General features: G+C 38.9%; 1 protein-coding gene across 1 annotated transcript; it reads left to right on the top strand.

Annotated features, from left to right (window-relative positions):
• The first annotated feature begins 964 nt into the window (after positions 1–964).
• On the top strand, positions 965–19,316 carry nploc4 (NPL4 homolog, ubiquitin recognition factor). Its single transcript, XM_074620790.1, has 17 exons — positions 965–1,165; positions 5,118–5,198; positions 8,336–8,445; positions 8,735–8,968; positions 9,045–9,093; positions 9,212–9,306; positions 9,389–9,512; positions 9,772–9,951; positions 10,101–10,187; positions 11,593–11,664; positions 11,753–11,879; positions 12,358–12,518; positions 12,664–12,735; positions 13,115–13,207; positions 13,554–13,670; positions 13,990–14,092; positions 15,317–19,316. The coding sequence occupies exons 1-17, from the start codon at positions 1,151–1,153 to the stop codon at positions 15,475–15,477; spliced, it is 1,881 nt and encodes a 626-aa protein (XP_074476891.1). The 5' UTR covers positions 965–1,150; the 3' UTR covers positions 15,478–19,316.
• The last annotated feature ends 4,962 nt before the right edge of the window (positions 19,317–24,278 follow it).

Here is a 24,278-nt window from a genome sequence, read left to right as displayed (position 1 = left end):
GTAAAAAAAACAGGAAAATAAAAGTGGAGATTTATTTACTATCATTATAATTGTTCTTTAGATTATGAGTTTGTGGTTTGATATTGATCTTTATTTTGGTCTTTAAGTCAAACTAAATATACACTGCAATGTTTTCATACAGTATTTCATCAAAAGTAAGGTTGGGTGATCTCCGCGAAGACAAATATGATTTGCAATGTGGTAAAGCAGGTATTCAGACATTATTTGTTAATTATATAGCCTAAATGGTTAGCAAATAAAGTAGTATAAAATGGAAATACTAAATAAATAAAAAATAAATGCATTAATAAATTAATTTAAAAATTAATAAAATAAATACACAAATAAATAAAGGGTAAAATTGAAAAGAAGAATAAATAAATAAATAAATAACTTGATAAATAAATAAATAAGTCATTAAATTGAGCAAAGATAATATTGAAAATAAATGAAGTCATTAATGAATTGATAAAATGTGACATAAATTGATATTTAATATAAAATGTATTTATTTGCATTTATTTATTTTTGCATTTATTTTTTTATATATATTTTTAAATGATTTTAAAAGGTGCAAAAAATAATCAATTAAAGAAATAAAAATAAAAGGGAAAATTAAACAGGAGAGTAAATAAATGAGGGAATTAATACAAAGATAAATAAATAAAGAAGCAAATCAAAACAGAAATATTAATTTATGTCACATTTTATCAATTAATTAATGACCACGATTATTTTCATTATTATTTTGCTGCATTTATTGACATATTTATTTATTTATCGAGTCATTTATTTTTGGTTCCGTCCTCTATAATCAAGCCTGGACATATTTATAATATTGTGCATAAAGTAGTGTTTGTGGCGGCTTTATTGCGCAGCGTCCTCTAAATTGTACAACATGTACTAAAAACAACAGAAGCGGAACGTTCCTTTAGAGTTAAAGAAGTCTTGTTTCCACCGGGGTTACTTCGGTGTAGAGCCGGTAGTGGAACGGCCGGTCACTAATGTGTGCAACACCCGGTGTGTGAGTTGTGTGATGGAGTTTCGTTGACAGACTCTGAATAACGCGGAGAGAGATTATCTACCGTCCTCAGAGTCCTCGGAGTCTCCAGAGTCTCAGTCTACCAACACAGCGGAGCAACGCAGCAGCATGGCGGAGCAGATGGTGAGTACAACGGCTGCTTCAGGAGGAGCTAACGGAGCTAGCTGCTAGCTGTTAGCAGCAGACCCGAGTGATGAGGCAGCACAATTAGCCTAGCAGCTAATGCTAGCAGCTAACAGCTAGCATTAGCTTAGCATTAGCTTAGCAGCAGACCCGAGTGATGAGGGAGCACAATTAGCCTAGCAGCTAATGCTACCAGCTAACAGCTAGCAGCTAGCATTAGCTTAGCATTAGCAGCTAGCATTAGTAGCTTTTTTTCTTATTTTTTTTTATTTTTTTTTATTTCAAAATGACAATATGCATAATAAGAGCAGAAAACATTAAAACATTTAAATAGAGAAGAAGCAAAAACATAAACAAAGAGCTGAGCCAAACATAAAAGGACAGAAATGAAACAAAACAACATAAAATAAAATACAATAAAAAAATATATATATATAAATAAATAATAATAAAAAAAAGACCACGCGAGAGTATGACAATAATTTCACTTAAAAACTTTAAGTTTAAAAAAAATAAAAAAACACAACATAAAAATAACACAAAAAAATAATAAGAATAAAAAAAAGACCATGTGAGAGAATGACAATAATTTCACTTAAAAACTTTAAAGATATTTCATACATTCATTGTTTTCATTGCTTTTTTGTTTTGTGAGGAAGAAATTGTTGACAGATATAATTCATATTCTTTCATAAATACAAAGAAATTAGGCTTTTTGTTTTGGTAAATTTACACTTGTGAATGTGGAACTTGTTTTGTTTTAGAATAGAAAAGAATAGAAAGCTTTATTGTTATTGTATTAAATATAACGAGATTCACAGTTGCCACTTCTGGTCTGTGCTTTAAAACAAATACTTGACAAGACTAAACATCTAACAGGTAAAACACACACACAGTTATAAGAAGACAAATAAAACAGGTAGATGTAATAAATAAATATAAACAGAAGTGTTACACTAGAGGTATACAATATAAAAATAGATGTAATGTAAACAGAGTTAATTGCACTTGTAAAATAGGTAAAGTAGATGTAATAAATAAGATGTAAACACAGTTGCTCTTGAGGTGTATATTGCATCAAGAGGAAGAACATGTTGACAGATATAATTCCATTTCTTTCATAAATACAAAGAAATTAGGCTTTTTGTTTTGGTAAATATACACTTGCGAATGTGGAACTTTTAGAGAATTAAAATTTAATTAATAAGAAAAAATGCATTACTGTCTTTGTCGCTGTAACCATAGCAACCAAATATAACATTCTTACAGTATAAAATCTGAGAAAATGTTAAAACAATTGACATCTTTCCACAATTCACATGTCAATGTACAGGACCAGAATAAATGAGAGCAAGTTTCAGGATGTGGTTTTTACATCTATATGTCACTCTTTAACTTCTGTAATAAATGTTTCACTGGATTTAAAGGACTCTTTCACCTGATTGTGAATTAGCTTAGCTTAGCAGCTAGCTGGCTAGCATTAGCTTAGCAGCAAGCTGGCTAGCATTAGCACAGAGTGACTGTGGCCTGTTGAGCTAACCGGCTAATATTAGCTCTGTGGCTAGCTGACGACATCCCAATAACAAGAGGCAGAGCTGCAGAACCGGAGAGCTGCAGAACCGGCAGGAATAGATCAGTCTGGAAGCTTCTTTAGCATCAGCCTGTTAGCCAAACATTAGCCTGACTGTGCTAGCTGGATGTAATGGAAGCTGAGATGTTGTTGATTCATTAAAAGTGGGACTTTGTTGAGGGTGAATCAGCCTCACACCTTTAACACTGTTTGCTTCAAAGTCGACATCTTGATGTTACAAGAGAGCAGCTGTTTGTTGTGAAGGAGGTTAACATTACTCTTTATGCACTGTCATCGTTGTCATAATATCCTGACACTGACACCACTGTGACATCAGATATCAGATATTCCTGCAAAAAACAAGATGCATCAGCTAACACAGTTAAAATGAGCTAAACAAAGTGTAACAAAATATGAACCATTTAAATAGAAGGAAGTATAAAAATAGGAGCAGTATATACAGTATTGACAATAAACAGACTATTAACAAAATTGCACAAGTGGAAAATGATATTGCACAGTGAGGATGAATGAATGAATGAAATTCCACCTGAAAATATCAGGTTATTGTCAGGTTAATATCAGGTTAATATCAGGTTATTATCAGGTTATTGTAAGGTTATTGTCAGGTTATTGTCAGGTTATTATCAGGTTATTGTCAGGTTATTGTCAGGTTATTGTCAGGTTATTGTCAGGTTAATATCAGGTTAATATCAGGTTATTATCAGGTTATTGTAAGGTTATTGTCAGGTTATTGTCAGGTTATTATCAGGTTATTGTCAGGTTATTGTCAGGTTATTATCAGGTTATTGTCAGGTTATTGTCAGGTTATTGTCAGGTTATTATCAGGTTATTATCAGGTTATTGTAAGGTTATTGTCAGGTTATTGTCAGGTTATTGTCAGGTTATTATCAGGTTATTATCAGGTTATTATCAGGTTATTGTCAGGTTATTGTCAGGTTATTGTCAGGTTATTATCAGGTTATTGTCAGGTTATTGTCAGGTTATTATCAGGTTATTGTAAGGTTATTGTCAGGTTATTGTAAGGTTATTGTCAGGTTATTGTCAGGTTATTATCAGGTTATTGTCAGGTTATTGTCAGGTTATTGTCAGGTTATTATCAGGTTATTGTCAGGTTATTGTCAGTTTTATGGTGTGTAAGTGGTCTACTGGGAGCAGTGCTGGTTGTGGAGTCTGATAGCTGCAGGAAGGAAGTAAAGAGGGGAGGAGAAGAGGAAAAGAAGAGGGAGATAGCGACCTTGTTTTGTTTGACAGGTGGTGTTGGGAAGTCGTATTGAAACTGTATTAGCTACTAATCATTAATGTCTGTATTTCTAAAATAGGTCCCTCTGCAAGTCTGGGCCACACATTTGCAATTTAATAAAAACGTGCAGTTAGGGCAGTGGTGGAGGAAGTAGTCTGTTTAAAAAGCTATACAAAAAATATATTTTTGGGAGGTATATGGTTGAGGAAGAGTTGTGTTAAGGGTTGTGTTAAGGGTTGGTTTATATCTACTTTTTAACTTCGGATGGATATGTGGGTTGTAAATAAACTTGGGATGCTGTTCATATATTTAATTTGGGATGTAAATAAATCTGGGATAGTTTATATATTATATGATATTATCATTCTATGATATATGAGTTATTAGAGGTTGAAGTGAGAAAGGGGTAGGGAAATATAAGTTTTACTTCTACATACTCCTTTTCGGACACTATTACTCTTGTTTTTATTTATTTTTATGTTCGAAATAAAGTCTTTCATTCATTCATTCATTCATTCAGAAGTACTCACAATACTTTAGTGTAAAAATATTCTGTTACAAGTAAAAGTCCTGCATTCAAAATTTTATTCAAGTAAAAGTACAAAAGTATTAGCATCAAAATATAATTAAAGTAAAAGTACTCATTATGCAGAATAATATACATCACTGGATTATTATTATTGATGCATTAATGTGTTCATCACTTTAATGTTGCAGCTGGTAAACGTGGAGCTCATTTTAATTACTTTATATACAGCTGGGTAGTTTTACCTATCATACTATATCATCATTTATTAGTTTATTTATGTATTATTATTATTATATTTTGTATTAGCCTAAGTGGAGTAAAAAGTACAATATTTGCCTCTGAATTAACATACCTTTTTTGCACTGTCATCGTTGTCATAATATCCTGACAATGACACCACTGTAAAGAGGAGGAGAAGAGGGAGGATAGCACCCTTGTTTTGTCTGACAGCTGTTAGGAAGTTGTATTGAAACTGTATTAGTTCCATGTTATTGTTTGCAAGTAGCTCACAATTGAACTTTCCATCCCAGTTGTTTGTTCTGGTAACTTTAGACCACTGAATACAGCTTATGTCTTTGTCTTTTTTTAGATCATCAGGGTACAATCCCCAGATGGGATGAAGAAAGTTCCTTCTTCCAAGAGGGAGACCGCTTCTGCTTTCATAAAGAAGGTACTGTATGTAAAACATAATAAGTCAGAATGGGTCATACTGTCAAATTCACACACAGAAGCCATAGGTAATTCATTCATAAAGTCATTCTGGCCTCCTCAAAACCCTGAAGCTCTGGGTCCATTTCTGCATAAACTAGTGTTTAAGGGTACAACCACGTATTTTAAAGTTTACTATTTCTACAGTAATAAGAGGTGTAACTACACGTTTTTACAACGATACGATGCATATCACTTTCCATGGTTCTGATATGATTCAAGGACGATATTTGGCTCATCTAGAGCGATACGATATGATACGATTCAATGACTTGAAATCAATACAGTAACTTTTTTTGCCGGACAGTGCCGTTCAGGATTCCTCAAAGTTTTTCTTGTAAAGGAATCAGGGATAAATTAGTTATGGATAAAAACAGGTAAACACAACGATCAATGGCAAATACATACAGCTTTTATTTGAAAATAATAAAAAGTGCAACTTCAGGACCTGCTGCTTCAGTTCTCAAGATACAAGACAGTGCAATATTTAACAAGAAATAAAATAAACCAACTTCTATTCAAGTTAAATGAACAGTGGTTTAACCTGCTGCTTCTGTTCTCATGTTCAGTATAAACGGTAGAGCAATAATATTGGCGTCTCAGTAGGTGCTTGGAAAGACGGTTGTATGTTTCTGGCCTTTGCATATTCTGCAAACAGCAAGCGATTTATCAAGGACATCTCCCTTTTTGCAAAAGCCAAAATGTTTCCACCCAATGGACCACAAACGCGGCTTGAAAATCTCTCGCTCGTCTGGCTCTTCCTCACCATCACTCTGCTTCGTTTTGTTGTCGTCTTTCTGTAATTGGCGCTGCTGGGGCATGTCGATGACGTCATTCACAGGGAGAGTGAGCCGGAGTAACGTTTAACATTTCTTTACTATTAAAAGTACTAAAAAATAAATCCATATAACATTTGTCGTGCTTAAATACAAGATGCAAATTCTTAGAATCGATACAATCGATTATTTACCTTGCGATTGATTTTGGATTGATATACGTCCCACCATGTAGGACAACTTGCCGAGTACCTATCGATGTGGCTGGATCATAGGAGTATAAATCGATACATCGATGTAGTAGATGAATCGTTACACCCCTAACAGTAGTGCAAGTGCCAACGTGTGCATTGTTGTTGCACTTGTGTTCCCTTTCCTTTTGTGTCTGCTCATTGTTCATTTATGTGAGAAGCTGTGCAGAAAGTACCAGAGCAGGTCAGCCCTGCACTGCTCCGGTGAGCTCGGCTGGCTTCTACTATTAACATGTGGCTTGCCGGGTAGATTTGTCGTGTTCAGAGAGTGTAGTGGATGCATTGTTTTGCTCACTTGTAATCACAGATGCTTACCAGGTTGTGGTTTACGACCCAGGCGTTACAGAGAATAATAAACACATAAAAAAGATAATTTGGTCCTGAATTTCGGTATGTTTGTAAAAACAATCTTAGTTTTGTTCCCTCTATTTGCACATAAGCGCACACACAAATAATCACAAATGCATTTGAATCAATTAAACTAAAATAGAACTGTATTCCAGCACACCAGTCACAGCGGAGCATTGCAGCAGCACCTCATTAAAAATGTATGTATCCGTGTTAAGGCAGGATGGTGTAGCCTGCAGATCAATGTAGGGAGTAGTTTTCATTCCCTGCCGATGTGCAGCCAGCGATGGCTGGAATAGAAAACCACGGGTTTGAAGCAGACAGAGCAGAGACAGTCTGAGCCCTGCAGGTTTTTATTTCTGCAGCTGAGACAGAATAAAAGGAGCTCAAAGTGGTGTTCTGTCTCATACAGTCTGAGAATAGTATACAGTTTCACCCAGCTACAGTAATAATATCTTACACTGTGTTCTTTTGTATGGCTCCATGCTTCCGACTGCTTAGTTTTACCAGCACTGACCTTTACAGTAAGGCTGTCAATCGAATAAAGTATTTAATCGTGATTGATCGCATGATCGTCCATAATTACCAGATTTTTTATCTGTTCAAAATGTACCTTAAAGGGAGATCTGTCAAATATTTAATACTCTTATCAACATGGGATTGGACAAATATGCTGCTTTATGCAAATATGTGTATATATTTATAATTGGAAATCAATTAACAACACAAAACAATGACAAATATTGTCCAGAAACCCTCAAGGGAAGACTCATGGGTACCCATAGAACCCATTTTCATTGACATATCTGGAGGTCAGAGGTCAAGGGACCCCTTTGAAAATGGCCATGCCAGTTTTTCTTCATCAAAATTTAGTGTAAGTTTGGAGCGTTATTTAACCTCCTTCATGACAAGCTAGTATGACATGTTGATACCAATGGATTCATTAGGTTTTCTAGTTTCATATGATGCCAGTATCTTCATTCTAGCTTTAATACTGAGCCCACTGCAATCTAAAAATCGCAAGTTGCGTTAACGCTTTAAAATAAAAGCCACTGGTAGATGTCTCTGCACATTGTGGTCTGTTGGTTTAGACCCGGGGTCAATGCAGCTGTCTTAAGTATTGTTTTCTGTATTAAGTGTCATCATGAGTTCAGTTTTTATGCCAAGATAATCATTGTGTTCTTATGATAACAGTACAGAAGTTCACCAGTGGTTGTTGAAAGTACACCTCAAGTGGTGAAATACAGGCAAATGACCAGCATCAGGCTGAAGTGGCGTGGGATACTCAGAGTTCTCAGGGTTCCTACGCAGTATGGATAAGTATGGAAAAAAAGAAAAGAGAGTATGGAAAAACGTTTCTGTTTCCAGACTACTGCCTCTTTTCTGTTTTTTAAAATACAAAATTCCAAGTTTCGTAAAGCAACGGAGTGTTTTTCATGGCGTTTGGAGCAGCGAAAATGTTTACTCCTGTGTGAGCGAGCTAAATGTCATTTAAAGCAAAGGATGGCATTTTGAAATGGAAAATGTGTAGGAACCCTGAGTGCTCGTATATCTTAGGTTGGCTCATCACAGTGATGACCTTTAGAGGCTGAGACTGATATAAGACATTGTGTATTTAGATCCTCTCAACATTAAATGGACTTCATGGTGTTGAAAGCTAGCAGTGTATTGATTTCAATGACATCATCCAATCTAATCAGCACACGGCTTTATTTCTCTCTCAGGTGGCCAAAGAGTTTGGGTTCAACTCCAACGGGTTTTCTATTTACCTGAACCGCAACAAGACCGGAGAGATCCTTTCCCAGAACAAAACTCTGAGTCTGCTTAAGATCAAGTAAGTAAAAGCGAACAGCGTTGAGCTTTTAGTAAAGATTTTACAACTCATCTCTTATTCAAATTCAGTTCTGAGAGTCACTGAAAAGATACACATCTACTAACTGTGGAGGATGTATCTGCTTCAAAGGATAAAAAAATAAAAATATCATCACAAGAAGTTTACTTTAATCCAGGGAATATTTATTTATATTTATAATTGTGACGACAAACTCTTGACTTTATCGATATTTTTACAGTTGAGATAATTTAGTAAACACGTTATTCGTTGTGTCTTCTCTTCTTTGTAGGCATGGCGACATGCTGTACCTGTACCCTTCAGGATCCTCTTCCTCCTCCGGGGAGGTGATGGACACTGCCACCCCACACTCATCTTCATCCCTACCATCCGTCTCATCTTCATCCTCCTCTTCGTCCTCCATGATCCCCCGGTCCTTCTCAGCACCCCAGGTCCAGGAGGATGAGATAGATCAGTATCTGACCAAGCAGGACGGCAAGATCTACAGGAACAAAGATCCACAGCTGTACGAGAAAGACCTTCTGCAAACATCCAGATTAAATACAAATGTCAGATACCCAACGATTCTTTTCTTGTTACAGATGTCACCATGGCTCCCTGGGAAAATGTGTGCACTGTGTACCATTAGAGGTATGAGAATTCATTCTTCTTTCTCAAACTAGACCGGCTGTAATGCCACCACCACTACTGTAACACAGGTTTATTCACATTTTACTGATTGAAACTGGCTTCTTCTTTTTTTTGTCAGCCTTTTGACGAAGACTACCTGAATCACCTCGACCCACCAGTGAAGCACATGTCCTTCCACGCATACCTTCGGAAGCTGACCGGTGGATCTGACAAGTGAGAAGTTTTCATTTCTTCAGTGGAAATCAACATATTCAAATTCTAGTCAGATTTCTAATCCTGTTCTGGTCTCCTGCAGAGGGAAGTTTGCAGCTTTAGAGAACATCAGCTGTAAGATCAAGTCGGGCTGCGAGGGCCACCCTCCCTGGCCGGAGGGGATCTGCACCAAGTGCCAGCCCAGTGCCCTCACGCTGAACAGACAGGTATGTGACCAAGCCTGTATGTCTGGTAGAGCTGCTCGATTATGGCAAAAATCATAATCACGATTATTATGGTGAATATTGAGATCATGATTATTTAACACGACTACTCATTGACCTTGGAAACATCATGCATTTAGGAAGAACATTTGGTAGCCTCCTCCTGAGCCACAGCCACCATATGATTAAAGAAACAAACCTAAGGCACACATGAATCCCAAATACAGTTGCATGAGTTCATCTTTCTCTGTTCTTCTCCCAGAAATACAGACACGTGGACAACATTATGTTTGAGAACCACACCATCGCTGACCGCTTCCTGGACTTCTGGAGGAAGACGGGCAGTCAGAGGATGGGATACTTGTACGGCAGGTACACGGAGCACAAAGACATCCCTCTGGGCATCAGAGCTGAGGTGGCTGCCATCTACGAACCACCACAGGTGAGGGATGCACTCTAAATGTATCACCGTCTGCTTCAGCTCCTCCAGTAGTTTTTCTCTGATTTATCCTTCCATCAACGAGTGTACATCCTCGCAGTAGGTCTTTTTGTTTTGATTTGATGGTGACTCTTGTCCTTGCTGTGTTTCAGAATGCCACTCAGAACAGCCTGGAGATGGTGGACGACCCTAAAGCTGCAGCTGTGGACGAAATCGCTGCCAAGCTGGGCCTGTGCAAGGTTGGCCGTCTTTTCTTGCTCACTCTGTTTGACACTGTGCCTCCCAGGTACCTTTTAGACTAAGTGATTTCTTGCCTTGCTGTCGCAGCGAATACTGACAGTTTGCACTCCAGCAGAGTGACAAACTTTGAGGCTCAGCAGATTTATGCTTCTCCATCAAGGTCTTCCCGCCGCCTCGCCGTTGAAGCCTTTTGAATTGTCGATGAATTCATCAAAACCCGTTCAACCTGAGCCTTTAGTTTTCAAAGCTAAAAGCTTCACTTTGGTCTGTTAAACATGAATATGTCTGCATAGCTAAAGGAAAGTCTATTTACCTTGATGGGAATGATCAAATCTAAACCAGGTTAGAAAAAGAGCCCTGCAGGATGCTGGAGCTCTGTGTGAACTCTTTCTGTTCTAGGTTAAGTGTTTTTGATGTGTTCTACATTGTGATGTCTGAATTAAGATGATTTTATTCTCATTTAGGCCTGCAACTAACAATTATTTCCATTATTGATTAATCTGCTTGTTATTGTCGTGATTAATTCATTTCAGCATAAAATGTTAGAAAATAGTGAAATCTATGTGCAGGGCGTGACAGTAAGCGTTGCCTTTGTCAACCATTTTGAGAAATTGGCAACCGATTCTTGGCCACTTTTTAACATAACGGACAACAAAACAGGACAGCTAAACGTGCCCCCTGAAATAAAACGTATTTAATGTATTTTGCATTATAAATATTTAAATATTGCTGCTACAGTCAGAACTGGAACCAGACAGCGCTGCACTTGCGTTGATGCATTTACTCGCGTGCGCAGAGGCATTTGTTTTAGACACAATGGCGAAGCAAATGAAGTCGTTTGACTGTGGGGTGAAATGTCTGACTAACCCGTCAACATCACAAACCAAGGTGCAAATTTATTCCAGAACCAGATGAACCTGAACGAAAAACAAAAAGGAAACTAGTGAAGTCTTGGGAGGTGAAGTATCCCGGCATCTTTGAGCTGGACGGAAAATTATGCTGCAAAGTACAACATAAACATGACATGTATACATGTCACATATTCATTATTGAGCTGACGTGTAACTGCATCGTACCTTAATTACTCAAAATATAACGCGACTAAGAATGAAAACATATTTTCTGTTTCGGCAAACAAAAGCTGTTCCCTGGTTACCAGCCTGAGTAACAAGTTATTGTTGAACCCTTAAAAAAAGTCCAAGACGAAATATTTCAATGTCTTGTTTTGATCAACAGTCCAAAACCCAAATATATTCAGTTTACTATCATAGAGATCACTAAGAATACCAGCAAATATTTACTTCTGGGAAGCTGGAAACTGACCTTTTGGCATTTTTGCTTTAAAAAAATTACAGATTAATTGTTTCTACTTATTTAATCTGTTTTCTTTTCTCTGTTTTCCAGGTGGGCTGGATCTTCACCGACCTGCTCTCTGAGGATACGAGGATAGGAACTGTCCGCTACACGAGAAACGTTGTGAGGATGCAGCTTGCTCATCAGACCAATATGCACGCTGCTGCTTTCCCACACACGTTTTAACATTGTTTTAACCTCCTGCTGTTAGGACTCGCACTACCTGAGCGCAGAGGAGTGCATGACGGCGGGATACTTCCAGAATCTACATTCAAACCCTTGCAGACTCTCTCGAGACGGACATTTTGGCTCCAAATTTGTGACCGTGGTGGCAACAGGTATGTTTTTGTTCACTCTAAACCACGACATGTGGTGTGAATAAGTCCTTATTAATCTGAGCTAACATTATCTACTCTTAAAGATGTTTTTGAGGCCAGTGGAGCAGTGTAATACAAGCCAGATGCTCTGGTCTGTGGGATCGAGACCCAGTGTTAACACTTTCCCTCCTTTACAACTTTACAACACCACCTTGTGTGTTTGTTCCAGAAGAGTACAAAACGTTAGCAGTGACCTAATCACTCTCATTTGCATTAATGCGGCGCTGGCAGCCAAAGCTGATGTCATGGCTACACATCTAATGCCAGCGTTGCAAAGTCCATCTGTTCTACTTTCCTTTGCGATCGTCTTGTTTGATAATGAGTTTCATGTGTAAAGCTGGAGAGCCTTTTGATAGACACACTGACATGATAATGGTTGAATAATGTTCTAGTCGTGCGCTTCAACACATGAATACACTCGTCCGTCCCTGTGCTCCAGGCGGTCCAGATAACCAGGTGCACTTTGAAGGATATCAGGTGTCCAATCAGTGCATGGCTCTGGTGAGAGACGAGTGCCTACTGCCCTGCAAAGATGCTCCCGAGCTGGGCTTCGCTAAAGAATCCACCCCTGAGCAGTACGTACCAGACGTCTTCTTCAAGGTAAGACTCTTAACCCGTGTTAGATTTAAACTATCCATCATGTATAATGGTGTTTGGTTCATGAGAATACACACAAACTGAGCATCGCACACATGATTAGTTTGTATCCAGATGTTTTTATTTGTTTCCTCCTTCCATCCAAAAGGACAAAGACAAGTTTGGAAACGATGTCACGTTTCTAGCTCGGCCTCTTCCTGTGGAGTACCTTATCATAGATGTGAGTATGATTCTTTATCTGTGGTCAGCAGGTGTATTTTACACATCTTATTCATGCAGCATCTATTCTGAATAATTAGGGCCAAAGGGTCAAAGGTCAAGACAGTTTTTCCTCAACAAGTTTGGAGTGTTATTTAACCTCCTTCACTACAAGCTAGTATGACATGGTTGGTACTAATGAATTCTTTAGGTTTTCTAGTTTCATATGATACCAGTATCTTCACTCTAAGCTTGTTAAATCTCAACTTGCATTTATACATTAAAGAAATTAGTGGTGTTAAAACAAATTTGCCATAACACATTATTAAATGTGTTAATAAAATGTACTGACACTGCCTTTTTAGATGTTATATTCTTTCTCCTGTTTTTTTCTTCTACAGATAACTACCACCTTCCCAAAGGACCCCCAGTACACCTTCTGCTCCACACAACGCTTCCCCATTGAGAACCGAGACATCCTGGGAGAGACACAAGTAAGTCATTTCTGTCAGGCTCAGATTGTTATTAAAAGTAACACAATAACAAACAGACGGGATCGAGAGAAAGGGGAGAAACAGGTTGTATTTCTCTGTAGGGTCCTTTCCATAATGTGTTCAGACACTTATAATAACAATCAGAGCCTGTCAGTGGTAAAAACAAGAACTTTTAGTGGACGTACATTGAGTTGTGAGGAGTTTCCCCGAGTGATTACATTACAGCAGTTTAACGACTGCCGTCTGCAGCGTTCTACCTCGATACTGGTGTGACCTTTTGAATTCTATAACCTGCAGAGGTCAGAGGAAGTTATACGTGTTGTTTTTGTTATTTGTGTGTCTGCAGGACTTCCACAGTTTAGCAACATACCTGTCCCAGTGCACCTCCACGGCATTCCTGGACATCGTGTCAGACTTCCATCTGCTCCTCTTCCTCGTCACCAATGAAGTGATGCCTCTGAGAGTAAGTCAACTCTTCCATTTGTTTTCCATCTGTGTTGCAGAAAATGGGTTAGAATAAGGCCAGATTCTTTTCCCATCTGGAAGCGGTTACTGGTGTGAGGATGTTTTCACTCTTCTTCTTTCTTCATGCTGACACCGTTTCAAACTGGCCCGTGGCCCATCGTGACGATCAAAAGATGATATAACTGTTTTTCTGTGTTAAGATAATTATGAACTGATGTTTTCTATTAAATCCAGACTTGTGGTGGTGCTGTGTTTTTAGTTTCCTGAATGTGCCATTGTTGTAGTGGATGGATCAGAGCTTGTGTTTGTGTTTGCAGGACAGCATCGGGCTGCTACTAGATGCAGTGAGGACTTCTAATGAAGATCTGGCTCAGACCTGGAAGAAGTCGGAGCAGTGGGCCACCATCGAGCAGCTGTGCAGTAAGTCACTGCCGAACAGACTCAGTTTTACCTGGCCTTATCTTTAGTCTGTGTACTGTTGTTGAAATAATTATTTGACAAGTTGAGGAACAGATAATGTTGATAACCTCTCTGATCAGTTTTATCAAGCATCAATGTCAAACATCTGCTGGTTTAAGGATCTCAAATGTGAGGATTTTTTCTCTGTTAAATATTATAATTGAATGTCTTGAAGGGCTGTCAAATTTAACGCCACTAATTTCTTTAACGCATTAACGCATCTTGCGATATCAAACTCTCGAAGGTTGTAGCGGACTCAGTTTAAAAGCTAGAGTGAAGATACTGGTATCATATGAAATTAATCCATAGGTACCAACCATGTCACACTAGCTTTTCTCAAAGGAGGTTAAATAACGCTCCAAACTCAAGCAAAATCTTGGCGAGGAAAAACTGTCATGTCCATTTTCAAAGGGGTCCCTTGACCTCTGACCTCCAGATCAGTGAATGTAAATGGGTTCTATGGGTACCCACGAGTCTCCCCTTTACAGACATGCCCACTTTATGATAATCACATGCAGTTTGGGGCAAGTCATAGTCAAGTCAGCACACTGACACACTGACAGCTGTTGTTGCCTGTTGGGCTGCAGTTTGACATGTTATGATTGGAGCATATTGTTTTATGTTAAATGCAGTACCTGTGAGGGTTTCTGGACAATATCTGTCATTGTTTTGTGTTGTTAATTGATTCCCAATAATAAATATATACATACATTTGCATAAACATACATCTTGCACCAACAAAGCCAAAGAAAATTCCTAGTGTATACCTCTTACACCTGGCAATAAATACCATTCTGATAAAGCAGCATATTTGTCCACTCCGATGTTGATAAGAGTATTAAATACTTGATAAATCTCCCTTTTAAGATACATTTTGAACAGATGTGCAACTAATTTGCGATCAAATCATGATTAAATATTTGAATCGATTGACAGCCCTACTTATAGTATAAAGATTAAGAACAACTTTATAGTCGGACCAGCACTTTTCGGCCTGTGGCCTTCATCACAGTCATCTAGTTTACTTGTTGTTTATGACCAAAAACCTGCAAAACTAATAGGCAGACAAAACAAGCAATATAAAGTCATCATGTTTAACATTTCATAGAAAAATAATCAGTTTAAAAATGAATCGATTAATTTGTGTCTGTCCTAACATCCTGTCCTCCCCCTCCTGTCCTGCAGGTACAGTAGGCGGGCAGCCCTCCAGCTCTCAGGGTTACGGGGCCATGGGCGGCCCCTCGGTCCCGGCCTCCTCCTCAGCCATGTGGTCCTGCCTCCACTGCACCTTCATGAACCAGCCTGGCACAGAGCACTGTGAAATGTGCAGCCTGCCCCGCAGTTAAAACACCCCCCCCCCCACACCTCACCGCCCTCCACCCTGACTCCACGCCCCGCCCCGCCCTGATCTCATCCCGCCCAGCCAATGACATCGCTGCACCAGGACCAGCTGGATGGCCTTTTTGTTTTCTTTCGCCTCACTCCGAAGCCTCTGTCCTCCCCGTCTCACAGGCTGCTGTCAACGCGTGAAAGGGATTCACTCGTTTACACCCAATTCATAAATAAAATAAAACCAGACTGTGTTTTTTTTTTTTATTATTATCATCCCTCCTCGCAGCGGCTCTCGTGAGCGGCGGGCTTCGTTACGGTAAAGCACTTTTGGCTGAGGCCCCTCCCCCCCCTGAATAATCCGATAAATCCTGCTGTGACTCAAGACAGCAGCAAAGACTCGAGTGTTTGGACGTCCTCTCACATCAGTGCCCCGCTCACTCTCACAACGTCTTCTGGAAAACCTTGCTGTGTATAAATACATTTGAGGAATGATACTGTTATTTAATTAAGCTTCTTCTTCTTTTTTTTTTTTTATCTGATTGTAGCGTACCTTTAAAATTTTGAATCTTCAGCGTGGACTCTACTCAGTCAGGTTTTTATAGGTCTCTTTGACAACAAGCCCCTTAAAGTACAATCATCGGTCAAAGCTCAGACCTGAAAACTCTTAAGAGCTCCAGAGTAATTCCACTTCAGTAGAGAGTTTATATTTTCAGTATTAAATTACTTTAAAATCCCAGAGTTGAAAAGGCGTGCACAGAAAGCTATCCACCCCTAACTCATCCTCCACTGATTGGACCGATGTCCCGCCAGCTTTAAGTGGTTCCTTAAGATCTTCTGCTGGTTTGTTGGAATTGTAGCTTTTGGATTTGTTGGTTTGAACTTGAGCAGGCACAATATGTAGCTTCTTTTATCAGCTGTACGTCTCCATCCATCGTTATTATTACTGACTTGCACTGTACTAGCCGTGAGGTGCTTCTAGAAACAACTGGTGCTCGCCACTTTCCTCTCCGTCACTCCCTACTAGTGGTTCTTCTTCTGTTTCCCTCGCTGGCGCCGATCCAAAAGGAGTCAGACCATAACAGATGTTTCCTCCGCTGATGGGGGCCCCTCTGGGTTGTTTTTTTCCCCCCATCACTCAGCCTTCAAAGACTTTGCTGCTCAGAGTTCGAGGGGTCGCAGGTCACCGCGGGGAGAAAAGGACGGCTGACATTTCACTCGTCTCATCTGATGTCCTTTGCTGTAAATCTGCGAGCAGGATGACGATGATCGGTGACACGGCGCCTGTGTTTGGTTCTGCAGATTCTTGTTATCTGAGCTTCTTCCAGATGATCAGATTGGTGTTTCCTCCACTTTGTAGAGCTACAGCTGTCAGTGGTGAGGACGGGACTGAACACAATGTGAAAAGCACTTAACGCTACAGGACAGTAAAAGGGTCATTTCACCCAAACTGCAAAGAAAAAAAGAACATTTTCTCACTTACCTCTAGTTGTATAGTTGTTGTAGTTGTATTCATCCATACAGATAGTTCATACAGTTGGTCTCTGAGAGGACAGTGGAGGTGAAGGGGATCCGAGGCTCCGTTCAGACCTGGTGTTAACATGCATCCTCAGTGATCCGATCACAAGTGGACAGCTCTAAGTACAGGTGTGAACGCACTTGGGATGTGACGGTGAGGACATTTTCCCACCGGTTAATAAACTCATGAAAACACCGGTGTTACAGATCACAGCAGACATGTTACAAGAACAGATGACGGTCAATATCTGTAGCACGCTTACTCTGATCTTTACTGTCAGATGTCTGTGTGTCTGGCCTCTTCGGTCCAGCTTTCACTGCGGGGCCGCAGGTTTCCACCTGGACCCGCTGGCCGCCTTGCACACCGGCTGTGACCACTCCGTCCTCCGCATGGCGATAGCCTCATTAACGTTATGGTTCCTTTTTGCTTTTCGCTTTGACGCCAAATCCTCCGCCATCTCTCGTTCCATGTGTGAAATCTGACTCCTGCTGCTCTGGGCTGAGACTCCGTACGGAGCAGACACTTTCACTTTCAGATTGTAGCGTCCGTCGTCCGACTACCTGTTGATAACACGCCGCTGATGCGGCAAAATGAACTAAATGGGTTTTATTTCCACAATAAAAAGCAAAACCAAGGTGGGTGGGTAAGTAATGTTATCGTTTATTCACGGCCACCATGTAACACCGACTACCGCGGCAAGCCTACTGTGCTCTACTGTATTCTGTCGGTACAACTGTATTTTATTAAAATATATCTTATCTATAGGCTACATATCTACAGACTATCAGACTAGAGACAGGAAGTGCATCATTATCATACTGTCGGAGATGTGTCTGTTTTTGTTCCTTTGCTTTGCACGGAGCTGACACTCGCTCCCTCGCACTCATCACCGGCTCTCTGAAGCTCTGTACGCCGCTGTTTCCAGGCAAAGGCAGCGGTGTCGGTGGCCCGGAGACCGTCGGTACAATAACCTTTTATTCTGATGTTAATAAAACATACACAAATTCACGAATATGTAGGATATTACTACTGACATAAATGTAATATTACGTCACAACGTCTGCTGTAGATCCAATCACAAGCGGTCACTGGAGACGCATGATGGGATCACTCAGGACTCATGCTAACACCAGGTCTGAACGGGGTCTTATTCGTGCTGCTGAGAGCTTTGAAATGTGGTTTTCTGAGGCAGAAAGTAGTCGGTTAGAGGAGGCAGAAATCTCAGAGCAAAGTGGGGAAATGTTTTGTTTTTTGTTGCAAATAATTTCAGTGAACTAACGATTTAACATAATACAGTCAGCAGTGGGCGTCTAAGGATAGTTGGTTTAAACTGGTACTTTTTTTTATCACCCTTGGATTTTCTTTCATGAGACGAATATTGGGACCAAAACTTTCATCTCATTTGATTTATTAATGTTCATTAACACGCTAACATCTGGCAACAAAAGGTTCCTTTGAGCCGCTCCACCCAAATGATCATAACATTTCTAACATGAACTCACAGTATCCGTACACAGCTGTATGTCCACATATAAAAGCTTAGAAGCATCTGACAGATAATATTAAAACCAGTGTAGTTTTGAAGATCGTAAATGATCTTTCATAACTTTCTGGAGCTCATTAAAATTGGAGAATTGACTACAGCTGACTTCTTTTTAAAGAATAATTGATCACAAAAGTTAATGATGCTAAAAACAAAAAGCTGCACATTTCCCATATTTGCACCTTTTGAATAATCCTGTTTTTGATCCACGTCCTCGATGCGTTCGCCGCTGACTGACTGGTGACAACTGACTCGAACCTTTTACCACCATGTTCATGTTGTTTCCTCATAACGTTGTGCAATGTTACATGAACTAGTTTTTGCTAGAAGGATGTTGCGACAGGCAGAGAAAGAGCGAGCTGAGCGAATCACTAGATCCTGTTGCGTTTCATCGGGGTTTGTTGACGGGGAAGTTCAGTGAAGAGGTGCGAGGTTCGCCGGTTGCAGATTTGCTATTTATGAGACGTGTGTTTCTTTGTAAGAGCTTGACAGTAATTCCATTGATGAAGTGAGAATATATTTTTAGTTGTAGATTAATTTGAAAAAGCTTGGTGATATCATTCTTGCCCCCCTCCTCCCATGTGTGAGTTCTTAAGAGCGATTTCTCTGATGTCATGCTAACGGACGGCAGTGACCTTTTCCTTTTGTATTGATCCGGGGCCGTTTGCTGAGCAAGCATGCTCTTGGAGTTACAGCCGGTGCTCACTTTCCACTGAGCTGACTGAGGACCCTGAACGTTGTATGCTGTTGACCTGGATTTGAAACAAAATAATAATAAAAAAAACAACAACAAAGAATTCTTATTGCAGATAATCATGTCTTTGATTTGTTGGCTGTCTGGTTTAAGGCTGTTTGTCCTGAATACCATTTTTTTTGGGGCTTCGAAGCTTCGGTGAGAAATATTTGAAGGTATTCGAAGCGGCGCAGGCTGACGTGTTCTTCTGTCGGTCGTTTCAGTGCCGCTGACGCACTAATGTACACACAACAAACAGCGTCTGAGAATAACTAATAATAATTAATGTTGAATATGAATAATGTTGTGGGATTATTCCTTATTTCATGGGCTATTTGGGGATTTATACATTATTATTACATACTTATATTCGGGCTATCAATCGATTAAAATATTTAATTGCGATTTTGTTTTATCTGTTCAAATTGTACCGTGTACCCTGTACCTAGATATCACCATGAAACTCCCCCCGTTGATTACTTACATTAAGACTACGGCTGTCAATGGATTAAAAATAGTTAATCACGATTAATCGCACATTTTATCTGTTCAAAATGAACGTTAAAGGGAGATTTATCAAGTATTTAATCCTCTTATCAACATGGGAGTGGACAAATATGCTGCTTTATACAAATGTATGTATATATTTAATATTGGAAATCAATTAACGACACAAAACAATGACAGATATTGTCCAGAAACCCTCACAGGTACTGCATTTAGCATAAAACAATATGCTCCAATCATAACATGGCAAACTGCAGCCCAACAGGCAACAACAGCTGTCAGTGTGTCAGTGTGCTGACTTGACTATGACTCGCCCCAAACTGCATGTGATTATCATAAAGTGGGCATGTCTGTAAAGGGGAGACTCGTGGGTACCCATAGAACCCATTTACATTCACTGATCTGGAGGTCAGAGGTCAAGGGACCCCTTTGAAAATGGACATGACAGTTTTTCCTCTCCTAAATTTAGTGTTAAGTTTGGAGCGTTATTTAACCTCCTTCAAGACAAGCTAGTATGATGAGTTTTTCTTTTGTTTCATATGATCTATGTACCTTCAGCTCTAAAACTGAACCTGCTTCAGCCTCTGAAAGTCAGTAAAGTCGGTCGGGATCACAATCAGAACACCCTCGGTGTAGATTTCTCTCTTTCTAGTCTCCATGCAGATGTTACTCTCAGGATATCGGCCATAACAGATGTTTTACCAGCGATGATCCCAGCAGGTCGAGTCCAGTAAGTACTCCTCCTCCTCATCATCATCATCACACTGGTGGCCGGTCTGCAGATGGACAACAGATGAAGAACAGGAATGTGTAAGTTGGACATGACCGTAAAACATCAAACGCCTCTGCAGACCGGCCACCGGTGTGATCATGTTGCAGCTTTTTACACTTCATATTACGTTTTCATCTGTTTCTCTCTGGACACGTTAAAGGTCATAAAGGTTATAAAGTGTTGACAAATTATCCCCCAAACCTTTCGTCTTGTTACTTTGATGCTGAAACCAGGACGTAAGAATGAAAGAGTTAAAGACGTCTAATAGAAAACAGACTGACAGGTTTCAGCAGGTTTGTGGTTCACTTTGAAGTGAAGTGGTATATGATGCTCAGTCTGGAGACCCTCCTTCCTTCACTGATAATATACCGTTAAAATACATCATCCTAGTCGCCGCTGGTTTATTTGACTTTGGACTTCTGCTGCAGGTATGTGTTCTACATTTTAATACTGCAGATGGAGCTTTAGTGAATGCATAAAATACACTCAGACATGTATATACATATGTGTGTGTTTGTTGAAGGATGAAGGCTGCTGGAGTTGTGTTCATCTTATCGGTGACTCTGAGTGCTGCTCACAAACAGAAATCAACCCAGAGACCAGAGTGGGAGGACAGGAACGAAGGTTAGCACTCAAATTATTAATACTTTTACTAAGAAAGTCTTTTCAGGATTTCGATTTGGAGATTTTCTACTCTTCCTCCTCTTCTTCCTCAGTCTCAGTGAGTACTTCTGGGGATTTGCAGGTGAAAATCTGTCTCGTCTTAAAGCTGGAGTAACGTGCTTTAAATGTTTGTTTTCTTTATGTTTTAATATTGGTATTTAAATGATTATTATGTGAGGGAAAATGCTAGCATTGTGTTTAATAAATGTTTTCTATATGAAATAGTTTTTTCATACAGCATATGTGTACATATAGTATATTTAATATTCAACTTGTTATAAGTTCACAGATACTAAAAACTTGATTGTGCTTTTGTACATTTTCTTATCATACTATATCTAGTATTTGGGCGCATGGGACGACTGTTTTCTCCTAAATTATAACGGAGTATGTTGCAAAAACAGTCGTCCCATTATATGCCCAAAGAATAGATATAATATGATCAGAAAAACTCACTTTTAAGTCAAACGGTTTGACTGATTTTGAAACTTTCTTCACATTTGCGTTTTGTCGAGTCCAGAAAACATCCTACAAAGGAAATTAAAGATTTCAGTTGTGGACACAAATGGGTTAAAATATAGTAAATGAAATGTTGTTCACTTATTAATTAGAGTATGAGGGCTTTACAGGACTCTAATACGTTAAGACATTTATTTATAGTGTCTTAAGGGAATTTTAAAGTGATTTTACTCAACAGTTATTTTGTCTTTAATTAAATGAAATATATCCTATTTTTATGTTTTTTATCCGTGTTTTATTGTAAAGGTGTATGATTATTATTATTTTTTTATGTAAAGCACTTTGTGTTATATTTTATGATATAGAAATAGAGTTTATTATTTTTATTATTATTATTATTATTATTATTATTATTTAGATGCCAGTTTTAATCCAGTTGTCTTTTGACCTGCAGATCACTAAAAATCTGACGACTCGTGTTACAGATTTATATTGTACATTCAGTATAAGGTCAACCCGTTATTGTAAATAATATCATGTTTTTTAATTATTTCTTTCCTTTTGTTATTTTGTTTAATGTATTTATTTATTTTTTTCCTCATTTTCGTCCGTCCTCCCGTCTTTTCCTCTTTGCTAATTTCTGACTTTCTTTTCCTTCTTCACTCTGATCAATAATTCCTCTACAGCAGAAATAACTTTTACTCTTTGAATACTTGATTACTTTAATGCAGAACTTGTTCTCGTACTGCAGTATTTTCCATTGTGTTGTTACTGAAGTGAATTAAATTTGGTGTTTGTTCCAGCAGAGCAGATCATTCAGTCTCCATTTGAATAATAACTTTGTATTAATATCAGTAGCAGACGTGTTTGTAGTATGTTTTCTTATTGTCGATGTGGTTTTGATAAAGAGCTGATACTTCATGCTCTGTACAGCAGAGAAAGTGACTTCCAGAGGATGTTCCAACCTCACGCTGGTTTTAGACAACTGGAAATACGCCATCATGACGCAGGTCAAAGATCTGCTGCTTCATGACCACAGCACGGTGCTGCCGGACTACGGACGGTGAGGAGCCGCTCTGTATTCATCTTTAACCACAACATGATGACTTTTATTAATTCTTTCACTTCATTTAGACTCTTGTTTAACATCTTCCTCTCACATCATCATTAAAGGTGTGCCCTGATTAAAAAGTAGTATACTTCAAGGTTATTTTATATTATGATACTCATATCAATGGCCCACTTTTTAGTTTTTAATAGTACACTTTTAAGTGTACTTTAAATGTAAGAACAGTAAACTTTGAGTTCACAACTAGTTTACGACTGAGTTGTATTTTGTACTGCAACTATACTATGAACTATACTACAAGTGAACTTATAGGTATACTGTTAGTTTAATATTTATATACTTGTAGCCCACTTTTTAGTTTATGAAAGTACACTTTAAAGTACTCTCAGTTTATTAGTTTTTATACTGCAAGTATACTTGTATATACTTGTAGCCCACTTTATGAAAGTACACTTCAGTGTACTCGCATGCTTCCACGGTGAACGGAGAATCCAAAAACATAGAAAATTCCTGATGAATTGAAGATAATTCATATCAAAACATTCGTTTACAAACTCTCACACACTTTAATATGATACTCTATCAAAGGATTAAGTACAAGTATAAGCCAAGTATACTTAGACTTTAATGTATACTTGTCAGTATGAGCCAAGTATACTTAGACTTTAATGAATACTTGTCAGTATGAGCCAAGTATACTTAGACTTTTCTGTATACTTGTCACTATAAGCCAAGTATACTTAGACTTTAATGTATACTTGTCAGTATAAGACAAGTATACTTGTCAGTATAAGACAAGTATACTTGTCAGTATAAGACAAGTATACTTAGACTTTAATGTATACTTGTCAGTATAAGACAAGTATACTTGTCAGTATAAGACAAGTATACTTGTCACTATAAGCCAAGTATACTTAGACTTTAATGTATACTTGTCAGTATAAGACAAGTATACTTGTCAGTATGAGCCAAGTATACTTAGACTTTAATGTATACTTGTCAGTATAAGACAAGTATACTTAGACTTTTCTGTATACTTGGACTTTTCTGTATACTTGTCAGTATGAGCTAAGTATACTTTTTCTGTATCCTTGTCTGCTAAGTATACTTAAGTATATCTCTAATAAGTACATACAAAGTAAACTGACAGTATACTCTCTTATTTTTTGTTTAAAATAAGTATACTTATAGTTCACTTGAATAAACTTGTGAGTTTTCATCTGTCAGGATCCAGCCGCTGTCAGACGCTCTGGGAGATCTCTACAAGGAGTTCAACGGCCTGAAAGAGCGCCTCTCTGAGCTGACGGCCAAGTTCGAAGGAGTCGAGGGCTTCGTGGACGACGTGCGGTCAGAAAGGAAGTCTGCATCGCCCAGAGGTCAACCCCGACCCCCGGGGTCACTGCTAGGAGACGCGGAGGCTGGAGGTCGACCTCCAGGAAGGAGAACCAGGGTCGTAGTCCGGAGGATCAAGAAACCTGCAGGTTCACAGGACTGAAGATGATGGAGACGCAGCATCGTGACCCTGTTTGGTGTGGAGTAATGTCACGTTGTAT

This window comes from Sebastes fasciatus, chromosome 20 (genome assembly GCF_043250625.1).
Source record: "Sebastes fasciatus isolate fSebFas1 chromosome 20, fSebFas1.pri, whole genome shotgun sequence".
Taxonomy (NCBI): Eukaryota; Metazoa; Chordata; class Actinopteri; order Perciformes; family Sebastidae; genus Sebastes; species Sebastes fasciatus.
This window is presented reverse-complemented; position numbering and strand designations above follow the sequence as displayed.

What these genes read in the sequence shown, in the direction of transcription:
- nploc4 (XM_074620790.1), top strand. An exon ending in CTTCTGCTTTCATAAAGAAG is followed by an intron (nt 5,199 to 8,335) that starts GTACTGTATGTA and finishes TTTCTCTCTCAG; the next exon opens with GTGGCCAAAGAGTTTGGGTT. An exon ending in TCCGCTACACGAGAAACGTT is followed by an intron (nt 11,665 to 11,752) that starts GTGAGGATGCAG and finishes TCCTGCTGTTAG; the next exon opens with GACTCGCACTACCTGAGCGC.